Source organism: Taeniopygia guttata, chromosome 3, assembly GCF_048771995.1.
Source record: "Taeniopygia guttata chromosome 3, bTaeGut7.mat, whole genome shotgun sequence".
Lineage (NCBI taxonomy): Eukaryota > Metazoa > Chordata > Aves > Passeriformes > Estrildidae > Taeniopygia > Taeniopygia guttata.
The window spans coordinates 96,018,974-96,030,501 of record NC_133027.1 but is presented as its reverse complement, the minus strand read 5'-3'; the positions used below and the strand labels follow the sequence as shown (position 1 = coordinate 96,030,501).

At 47.1% G+C, this 11,528-nt stretch overlaps 1 protein-coding gene across 1 annotated transcript in view; it reads left to right on the top strand.

Annotated features, from left to right (window-relative positions):
* Window positions 1-280: 280 nt before the first annotated feature.
* The window catches only part of ACSS1 (acyl-CoA synthetase short chain family member 1), a 31,112-nt gene continuing 19,864 nt past the window's right edge, over window positions 281-11,528 (top strand). Inside the window, exons 1-2 of the mRNA XM_030268885.4 lie at window positions 281-649; window positions 3,823-3,919. Of these exons, the coding sequence (XP_030124745.4) occupies window positions 355-649; window positions 3,823-3,919 (392 nt within the window). The 5' untranslated portion in view covers window positions 281-354. The remainder of the gene's footprint in view (window positions 650-3,822; window positions 3,920-11,528) is intronic.

Below are 11,528 nucleotides of genomic sequence, written 5' to 3'. Positions count from 1 at the left end.
GGCCCGCACATCCGTGCAGGTGATAACCCCATAGGGGAAAGCGCTGGGTCTCTCTCTTCAGGTGCAGGTGTATCTCTCGGGGTGCCCCTGGGTGCGGGGTGCTCCCGGGGGTGGGGGGTGTCCCTGGGGACGGGGTGTCCCTGGGTGCAGGGTGTTCCCGATGCTGCGGGGTGTCCCTGGGTGCGGGGTGCTCCCGGGGACAGGGGGTGTGCGGGCTGCGGTGCTCCCGGAGCCGCCCCGCCGGGGCAGCCCCTCCCCGCAGGCGGTCTTTATCTCTCGCTCTCCCGTTCGCTCCCTTTCGTTCTCCCGGTTCGGGCGGGCGCGGCGGGGACAGCGGCGCAGGGCTGTGTCCCCATGGCGCTGGCGGCCGCCCGAGCGCGGACTCTGCGCGCCCTCAGCCGCCCGCGCCCCCCGGGCCGGGTCCCGGCGGCGGCCCGGAGCTGCTGCAGCCCTGCGGGCGCCCCCGGGGCGCTCCCGCCCGGCGAGTACCGGGCCTGGCGGGACCGGGCGGCCCGCGACCCCGCCGGGTTCTGGGCGGACGTGGCGCGGGGGTGGCTGCGCTGGGACAGTCCCTTCCACACGGCCTGCCAGCCCGAAGCGCCCGCTGGTTCCGCCCGCTGGTTCCTCGGCGGCCGCCTCAACGTCTCGGGTAAGGGGTCCCGGCCGCGCATCCTCCGCGCCCGGCGGGGCCGCCCGCCAATGCCGCCGGGCTGGGCGGGAGGCGACCCGCGGGGCGAAGTTTCTCCATCGCCCGTGTTTGGGGGTGAAAACGAGGATTTCGGTTGGGCGGCGCAGGGAGGAAGCAAGCCAGGAATTGCGAAATGCTGGAAACGGGGAGAAAATCCGAAGGTGGGATAACCCTGGCTAAGCCTCTTGCCCGGGCGCTGCCTCACGGGCGGCCGCCCTTCGACCTGCGGAGATGGGCCCCGGGATGGGATGCCGAATTTGGGCTCTGCCGGGTGCTGCCCGGCCCCGTGGTGGCTCAGGATGATCCACAGGTGGGGAACGGTCCCAGGCTTTTATGGCAGGGATTCTTTTTTTTTTTTTTCTTTTAAACAAGGATCTTGGTATTTTCCTCCAATTTCACCACTCAACATGAAACGAGTAAATTTTGCCGTGGCTGCGCTGAGTGCATTTGAGTTTTGTCCATGCCGTGTCTGCCCTGAAGGCTCTTGTGTGCTGCGGCTGTGCTTTGTCCGGTGGGAGTGAGCCCCAGCCCCATCTAGGGTACCACTCAGTGATGATGTCTTTTAACAAGGATGAACATTTCTGACCTTCATTTCCTGTTCCTCGGGGAGGACACTGGTTCACTAGTGCAGTAACTGTAACATCTCTGGCCACTTTTTTTTTTTTTGACAGCCAAAAGAGGAAGCCCTCCTCAGGTCTTCCAGAGAGCCTAAGAGAGTGTCTTCACCCCGGGGTGGGGGTGATGCCCAGCAGTGGATCCCAAGCTTATGGAGATATGTGTACAGCCCTGTGCCCAGCACCCAGCAATCAGGGGATTTTAGCCAGGATTTTGTTGTCATTAATTTCTGTTGTAAGGAAGATCTTGTCTGAGCACAGCCTATCAGGGATCTATTGCTTTCCTCTGTAGAGTGGGATCAACACTTTCTTCTGGATCCCGTGCCAGATCTTTGATATCCAGATATTGCTTGTCCTTGGGTCTGGTTCCTCAGCAGACAGAAAATGCCACTTAGCTTTTTTCACATACATAGAAAGAAATCATAGGCCTTTGAAACAGATGCACAGAATTAAACAGGTTTGCTGTTGCTGGTTTTTTTTTTCCAAGCGTGATGAAGGCAGTACTTTGCCACAGCCAAATGGCTGTTTTTCTGTTAGCAGACTGTGATTTTGTCCTTTCACCTCTTGATTTGAACACAGTCTGTGTAGAAACATGGCAGCAGTTCAGATCCCTGATCCAGAGCATCCTGTGTGCATGTCTCCCAGCACAGCTGAACCGTGAGCAACTGAGTCATCTGATGTTCTTTGCTTGAGAGCCCTTGCAGTAGGATTTTGGGGACCTGTGAGCTTAAGGGCTTCTGGATTTCTTGCACTGTACCTCCTGCCAAGAGAATAACCTGGCAAACTGCATTTCCCATCAGGACACATTCTCAGGAACTTGTCTTACTGAGATTAATTGTTTCTGAGCAGTCAAGGAAGCAAGAAAATGTATTGAGAAGCCACTAGGGTGTAGTAGTAAGGGAAAGGTCACTAAATTCTATTTTGTAAAATGAGCAAAAGGCTCATGTAAGCCTAAGATCAGGAAGGAAACAATAGCAGTTGACTCTGGTTCACCTGCTGGTTCTTACAGAGCACAGAGCTAAAGCTCCTACTTGGCTCAGCCAGGGCTTTCTGTAGCAGAAATTCCCTCTGAAGGCCGGTGTGGCTGCTCATGAGTAGGAAAAGTTGTTTGGGCAATAAATGGCATTTTGTGATTCACTGTAGCATGGCACAGTATACAAGGGTGTACCTGTGTGGAGCCTGGAGGTGGGAGTTGCTACTTGTTGAGAACCAAGCCACAGCAATAAACACAGGTAGAGGAAATTAGTGTATAACTGCTTAAAAATTCCCCACTAGGATTTTTGTCCTCTTGTATCATATTAGGATGGCTTAAGAAATGGCTTGTCTTATTTTTATAGTACTGCTGCAGGGTTTTGCATTAAAAATAAAAGACTTTAAACAGCTGATGCTTTTTTGAAGTTTTGAGACTAACATTTGGTCTTGCAATGAAATGTGTTAAACTCTGAGGAATTTCTTTCTCTGTGCACCTTTAGGGGCTCATTCCCATCCCATGTGGTGGTGTGATCACAGAACAACCAAAGCTACTACAGCACACAGTTTTTTAAAATATATCTGGAAAAATGAAATCCTTTCCTATCAGTATTAATATTTCCAGGAAATATGATCTGAAATCCAGCAATTTTTAAAAAGGTTTTCTCTGAGTTATACAGCAGTGTCCCTGACTAGTTGCCAAATGAAAGATTACAATGCAATAAGTAAGTGTCATGTAGACTTGGAATTAATACTTAACAAGGATGTTCTCTGACTATCAGGCAAGTTGCTACTGGACATGCAGGCAAGTTTCTTTTGTGGATTCTATACATTTTTTCAGATTGGGTGCTCTCTAAGTCCTCCACTTCAAGATGCTGAGGGGGAGAAATGCACCTTTAAAAGGGAATTTTATGCCTTTAAATTTTAGGAGGTGGAATACACAGCCTGAGACACATTAATCTTCCATGGGTCTGATAACTTGTAGATGTCTGAACTTCTAGTTTACCATAGATCCTACAGTTTTAGACATTTTCAGTTAGCTGAGGTTCAGCTCTTTGTTATACCCTGTAACAAAATGTTTCACGTGAGCTTTAATTAGAAAATCCAAATGGGGCAGTGCTAAATATGCCAGCTGGGGAAGACCGTCCGAGTTCTGTAGTGAAATGCTGCTCTGGGGAGCAAAAACATCAAACGGGTTTCTTGCCTTTGTGCTGCTGGGAGCAAGGGAAAGATTTGGGCTGGCTTAAGTTTAGCCACTGGAGCTAAATGGCTGAATTGAGCCATGAATTCAGCCCATACCTGAATTTACCATGGTCTCTCATGGGTATCCATCTCTAAGGCCACTGTGCCAATTAAATGTAGAATTTGTTGTATATCTTTACTGGAGCTGCAAATGCTCTCAGTTCCTCTGTTATACATTACTGTGTGTCTAGCAACCCAAAAACTGATGTTTCATCTTGCACTTTCTTGCTGTTGCACTTGACCAAGCTAGGTTTACAAAGCACCTTTTGTATTTTCAGACTTTGTTTAAACCTTTGGGTTTCTTTACAGTAAATTGCTTGGATCAGCATGTCGAAAAGTCTCCAAACAGAGTGGCTTTGATTTGGGAGAGAGATGAACCTGGCACTGCAGTGCATGTCACATACAGGTATGGCACATTCTCACTATGCCTGGCAGTGTGAGGGACACACGAAATGGGATTTTTTCACCTAGCAGTTTCCTTTTTGCTTGCTGGAGATACACATGGGAAAATTTCTGTGAGTAGCTTCTGGTTTCAGAAGAATAGCAAACGTCTTTGTGCAAATGTCTTGTGTTGCTGGTAAACAGCTTGATACTGAACCCTGGCTGGAGGGGATTTTAAGTTCTACATGTTTCTCTTTCCCATCCTCACTGCAGTTCAGAGCAACCTTGAGACAGCTCTGATTGACACTGATATGTAATTGATGCTACGTATTGCACAGTTTGTTAGAGTATGGCAGGTTTAAGCATATTTCTCTTCCCCTTGCTATATGCCCTCGTTTAGGAGACAGTCCTGCCTTTTACATCATCTCTGTCTCTAGTGAGATTTAAATGTTCCCAGACTTGTACATTCCTCAGTGCATGTTTTAGGGAGCCAAATCTTTGAGCTGCTGAATCTCAAAGAGCCAGATGTTTGTTCTGCTAGATCAGAAAGCAGAGGAGATGAAGAATGTCCCTAGCATCAGACCTTTACAGAATGTTTTCTGGAACTTGTTGGGGTTCCTAGAGCTCCTTGGGTCTGAAAATATTCTATGCCGCGTTCTCCCCCTCAAGATTCATCTCCAAAATTTATGAAAGCTCCTGGAAGCATTATTCATTCAAGTGAGGAAAGTGGTCAGCAGGGAAGAGTGGTTGTAAAAATAACTTTGAGAGGTTAGTGCTCCACGCAACAGAAATAAATGCTGTCTGATATAAATCTATGAAAGGAGTGCATTGGTTTTTATCTTGGTATTGTTATTTGGCAGGGTGTTTAGGCCTGTTATGATATAAATATGTTGTAATGAGCTGGGTAGCTTGTCTAAGTGCTTTTGCATTTTGCCATTCTGGTTGTAAACATGGAGATGAAACCAAACATTTCTCTCAGAGTTTATGCATGGTATGTTTTTCTCCCAGGTTTGTGCACTTTTACCTCTCTCTTTATGCCTCAGGCATGAAAACAAGGGGTAAGAAAGAGGGGTAAAATTGTGCTCAGATCAACATGACAAGAGAAGCAACCCAACAGACAGCACTGCCTCATTCAAGGCAGCTCTAACCTCCCCCTTAGGCCACTACTTGAAATGTACTGAGCTGCTGCAAACACTCAAACATCTTATCTGCAATCTCTGGAGATAAGGGACGGCCTTTCTGAACAGCAACAGGACTGTTTTTTTTTTTTTTCCCTGGCCATGCCCAAGTGCATTTGGAAGAAAGTATATTTTCAGCCTGTGGAATTGTGATTGCTGTGACATGAAGACAAGTAACCCATATCAGAAAACTGAACCCTTCTTTGTGCAGCCTTACAGAGATACAGTAACTGGTATCAGAAAGGAGAACATCCAAGTGAAAGACATATTGGCAATCTCTATTTTCAAGCTTCTGTTTGTATTTGAGAGCCACGTTTCTGTTTCTGCCTGATACTGTGGGTCAGATGTGATTGCATTTGAGTTTCTCTAGAGACTTTGGTCCTACCACGTGGTAAAACAGGTCACTTGGTTCTCTGCTTATCTCATTAAGGCAGGAATAGCTTTGTTGAAAGCAGCAGTACTCTCTGAGTATTTTGCCTTTTCTGTGGTCTTTGGGCTGCATTTTTACAGGTTTTAAATGGGTCAGGAAGCTTTTCCTACAGAGTGTTGGCATTGACTTCCATTTGAGACAGAGCTTAGTCGAAAACCTTTTTCAGCAGTGCCTTATTTGAGCTAGAAGTTTTGTGAGGGAAAGCAAATCAGAGAAGGAAGTGGCCCAGGAGCTGGGATGCTGGTAGTCCTTGGTGAGCCTTCTGTAGCACATACAGCCTCAACATAAAGGGGGAATCAGAGGGATGCTGGACATGTCTTGGCAGAACAGAGATGCCTCTTTCCTTAGGATCTGGATGCCTTGTTAATGGCACAGTGGCCTTAGAGTAAGGACTTAGCACTGTAGGAAAACAAAGACTTTAATTTGGGCACTGTCTTACGGACCAGCTTTGAGTGAGGTCGTGGATTCAGCTGGGAGAGAGCTGTCCAGGGCTTATGTGCAACATTGCTAGCACCGGTTTTCTGCATTATCTACTCTGCAAAGCTTGCTGTTGTGAGCTGCTTCTCCTCAGAGATAAGCCCTGGGCAACACAAGGAGAAATGCAGCTGCTGGCCTGGTCCTCTGCCTTCTCCTCTGGGGAGTTGTCAGGGACAAGAAAACAGCTGAGTGCTGGCCTTGTTCCCATTGCAGCCTGCAAAGGAAGAAGGTGGATCTGCAGGAAAAGGGCTGGAACAGGCTTTCTCCTCCCTGAGGAAGGGGAAAAACCTTCATCAGTAGGATGTCCTCCCTGCACTGGCAGGAAACACAGCTGCACTGGAAAGGGCTATCCCAGCTAGCTCATCCTTGGCAGAAATAAAAGCCTCAGTTTCCCTCTGCTGTGGGCAAAGAACTGGTGGGCTGTGCCATCAGTCAGCCCACATCCCTGTGCACACTTGTCAGCAAGGTGGGTTGTAATTGTGCATCAGAGTTCAAGTGCTGTGTGCTAGGGGAAGAATCCAAACAACTGCTGGTGGGCAAAGATACCCAAAGCCATAGGTGAAACATTTTGTTTTTGCACCAGGAGATGACATCTGCCCTTACAAGCTCAGTTGTGATGATCTTTTTTGTCACTGAGTTTTTTCCTATCTCTCTAGCTGATGCAATTCAGCCTTTCAGGAAAAAAAAGTTCACTGGCCATTCTTGCTTCTTCTTCCCTGTGGGTAGAAATTTAGCCGAGTTTCAAATTACCTCTGGTTTTGAATGGGAAGGCAAAAGACTTGGTTTTTTACTGCTTTGTAACAACAGGAGTACAACCCTCATGGCCTTTGGTGGCTACAGTCAGCAAAGTGGGGACAGGTCATGCAAATCAGTTAACAAGAGGCTCTCTGACTCTCCAGAGGCTAAGCCACCAAAAGCTCATTGGTAGGGCAGTGGCTTAGCAGCACTGTGGTGCTGTGAGCTGACAGCTGAATTAATTGTCAGAAGGGTCCAACCGATCAGGAGTGTTTTGTCCTGCTCTGTGGATATTGTCAGGGCTCAGGGCCTTTGAAACCTTGCAGAGGAATTCCCCAGTGCATTGCTGAGCCTGTGTTTTTAAAAGTACTGTGCCTTTTAAAAGCAGGTGGAGTTAGTGGCCCAAGCTGTTGAATTGCAGCCTCTGTAAGTTCAATGACAGGAGGTGTTGAAGACAGCAGCTAAAGTTATGCCAACCCTCCTGCTCTCTGACATGGAGTTATTTATTCTCTCTGGTGTTCCCTGGTTTACCAGGATCTCTACAGTTTATCCACCTGTGACCCAGTGGATCTGCAAAACCTCACGGCTGTTGTCAGTGGGACCTATGGGAAGTGGGCAACAGAATGCCTTAGCTAACCTGTTTTTCAGAAGGGTTCCAGGTCTCAAAAGAAGGGTGATCACTTTGGTGCAGAAAACATTGCTGCCAGAGGGAAAGCTCAAAATGCAAAAGACAAAGTAGGGAGAGAGGAAAGCTAAAGAACCAGAAATCAGGGTCCTAGGTAGGTGGAAGAGAAGTGGTTGGACATCTTCATGAGCAACATGATAGCTATGCCTTTAAAAAGCCAATGGATTCCTCAGCCTGAGCTAAAATAGGTGAAATTGTGTTAGAGGTCACAGTGAATGATGATACTTACCACTGGCAGCAAAACTCTTTTCCAGAGCTGCCTTTGTAAGCTGAGGTTGCAAGTAAATCTTGCCCAGGCTTGCAGCTTTCCCCACCCAAGAAAGCTCATGGGTTTCTCACTTTCTCACCTAAAAAAGGTTACAAGGGGTTTCCCTTGTCTTGGGTTCAGGATGTCTGCAGGAAGGCTGGGCAGTTGTGCTCTAATGCCCAATTTGGACATGTGACCTGAATTTTCAAACAGTTTCAGCCTAATCCAAACTATGGTTCCAGGAAATAAACTGATTGCTGCAAGAAATACTCAGCCCAGCTTTTGTGCCATGACAGCAGAGAACATGGCTTGGGCTAAGCTAAAACCAGGTACTGTCAAAGCGTGTGTATGGCATTGAATGTATTAAGAAAAAGTCTGGAATAATTTTGCAAAAGGCTGCTTCCCAAAGAAGGTCTTGATGCAACTTTTTTTAATGTAAAAGGAACTGGCTTCCTTTGTTTAGAAAGCTGTACACTGTCTCGCTGTGGCAAAAGGTAACATCAGACTTACTGGAAGGCTGTTTCTGCAAAGCAGCGCTGAAGTGCATCAGAGAGGTGCCAGGTGGCACTGATGGGTTTTACAGAGGTTGTTCCAAACACTGCATTGAGCAATGGACTCTGGAAGCTGTATTTGGGGAGAGGTCTGGGGGAAGTATCTGTCAGTTCCTGAACAGAGATGTAAGGACATGCTGTCTGTTAGATTACACAGAAGGACTGGCCTGAGCAATGATATGCTGGTTCTGCTGGGGGGCAGCCTTGTAGGTCTTATGCTTAGAAGTGATGCTGTGGTATCTGAGGAGATGCTTGCATAGCAGGTGATGAGTCAGGAAGACAACAGGCTCAAAGCATTATCCATGGACAAGATGGAAGCACACCTTACAGAGAGACACAAGAGTTAATTATTAATTTTAGCCCTTAACACTAATCTTCTTACCCAAATCCTAAATCATACAGAAAGGAATAGGTCCTGGTGGTTACCACTGATACCCACATTTGTCCAGCAGCAGGTCCACATGTCTCTTTCTGGTCCTTCATCTGTGTTCAATAATGCCTCTGCCATCTTCCTGGCTTGCTTTGTTCTAAATGCACAGACTGGATCTATTGCTCTTTCTCCTTAGCAAATGGTCTCCCCTTCTGGTTGCTGCTTCCCCATTTCTCCTCTCTGCTCTGGCATTTTACCCACCGGAGCAGTGTTTTCCTGTCCAATTTGTTCTCTTATTTGCTCTCAGCTCTTACAATTTGCTTTTGCAGAGGATCCTCAGACTGTTGTGCTATGAACTGACTTTGTGGTTTCTTGGTTTCTCGTCTGTCTCTGTCAGGAGGGGCTGGGCGCTTCCCTTTGTTTGCAGCACATTTCCTTCTCCTGCAGTGGCTCTGCTGAGATCTTCCTGCTGTCTGCCCTGCTTGCACAGAGGGAGCTGAGTGCTCCAGGACCCTCTGTGTGCCCCATGGCTTTGTTCCTCTCTGCTGGTTATTCCTGCCTCCCTCTGCTGAGTGCGGTGCCCTGCTCTGAGTGGCTGCACTGAAATCCTTGGGAATGCAGGCAGCAGGTGGATGTGCCATGCTACCATCACATTTCCTGGCCAGCATTCCATGCCATTGCCTCTGTGTCAGAGCTGAGGCACTGCTGGGTTTGAGGGTTTCAGTTACTCTTGGCTCTTCTGACCTTGTGTGGTGGAGGAGCTACAATGCCAAGCTTGGCAGTAGTAGCAGATGGGGAGGGTGATGATGGCTGTGGTCTCCTCCTGCTCAGTTTGTTTAGGTGTGCAGTGACTCTGCACAGTGCTCATTCCTCCCCAGGATGTGTCTGGGTTGAGGACTGACAATGTGTAACATGCTGCCTGCCTGTACCAACTGGCTGCCTGTTAGATAAAAAAATGTGCTTGGAGGAGTCAAGGGAAGAATTCCTGACACTGTTTCTGCTAACTCCCTTTCTTGAACTGGAGAGCAAGCTTGACTTGGTGCCAACAGGAGCCAAAAGACATATCTCATACTCAGGGATTTGTGGATCTTCATTGGAGTTCTTGGCTTCACCTATTCCTTGCTTTTGTGTCCATTCATCCATGTGCTGCAGCTCCAAGGGACCTCCAAGGCCTTTCTATCCCAGCATTTCAGCATACAAAGAAGAGGCAAATAGATCCATGGGTAAAGACTGATCCATGTTGTCTATCACCTTACTTACACATGCTCATTAAGCAAATGTCAAATTGGGGTTAATCATAAAAAACAGTGAGAGCTTCTGCCACTGTGGTCACCAAGTCCTGAACAAGCAAAAGAAGCAAGAGGAATCATGGAGAAAGCACTTGAGTATTTTCCATTGCAGATAAGAAGTTTTCATTTTACTTTCTCACAGCTGTCTCTCTGGGGCTTGTTTCCCTTTATGTGCTTTGTAGCTGAGCAGCTTTTGTTTTGCCTCTTTGTTATTTATCCACATTGAAATTTTTCTTTAATGCAGCATCATTGAAGGACCAGGTAAATTCCAGACCAGAAAATTAATCCTTTTAGGACAAGGCACTAAACCAATGGTTGGGTGGGAATTCATTATTGCTCATGAACTCAGTAAAAGCAAAATAATAAATCTAACTGTGCACTTCCATGACCATGAGGAGCTTGGGAAGAGGTCTTCAATGTTGTGCTTTAGAGTTTAGGCTGATCTTTCACTATAAGGGATTAGGGAGAATTCAGTCTGGGGTGCAGCTACTCCATCCGTGCTTTCTGCAGGCTTGTGATCACTCTGCAGGGGCAGCTGTTACCAGCTACTGCCAGAGAACTGATACTGAACGTGTCTGGCCACCTCTCCAAGTTCAGAAATGGACTATTTACTTGATGCTACAGAAATAATCTTAGATTAAATAATATGAAGTGCTGTGCCTTGGATTTGTCTAATTTTCCTTGTTTTCTCTCTTGGTTTAAGACAAGTTAAGGGGTGAATACTCCAAAAATTAGTTATTCTTAGCCCATAGTTTTGATATTCCTAAAGCAGAGCACTTCAGCTTTTATTTCCAACTTGCAGTGGTTTAAAAAAAGGAACAAAATAATTTTTGATGGACCAGAAACAATTCTTCATTTTATTTGCAGCTTAGACACCAGTTGAAAATTGGGGTGGTTTTTTTTGCAGCTATTCCCAGTTCTGGGAGAAGAGGATACTTAAGGATTCATGCTTTACAGCTTATTAGGGAATGCAACTCACCAAAATTAATTTAATTGTTAAAAGTTATGGGGGTCCCTGGTGGTGTAGCTTGGAATTCCTAAGGTTTCACAGGTTGCAGGTTGATGATGAACAAGCTGGAGAGTAGAAGATATCTCTCTTCTCTGGGCCTTGGTACTTACAGAGTTTGTGAGCCCTGTGAAAGAACAATTCCTGCCAGATTCTGCCAGTCTGCTCCTCTGAGCTGATGCCTGGTGCTACAAGGAGTGCTCTGTTGCCCCTTGTCAGCACCCTGTGCTGCACCTCCTCCCTTGGCACGAGACCACTTCTCACCTGGCACAGTATCCCTTGTTCCCAAGGCCCTTCCACTGCAGGCATGCAGAGCTGTTCAGTCCATGGCAGCATCTTGGTCCCGGGTGTACCTGCCATTGTGCTATCCCCTGTGCAGACATCAGAATAAGGGAATGTGCAAGCCCTTGCCCACAAATTGCGTTTTCTTTCCTTAGAGGAACATTTTTGCTATTGTCACTATGTCATAGCAGTGTCTCATGAAAAGAGACTTTGTTCCTGTTCTTGGTGTTGCTGAATTTCTCTGTGCAAGAGTGGCAGCAGTACTTGTGTTCTGAAATGCTGTTGGGCTGCAGGTGATCCAGCTGTAAAATCTGTCCCTCATACAAGTGCCTCCAGACTTCTCCTTTCTTTCCTTGTTCATGCAAATGTGTTGCTTACCCTTGC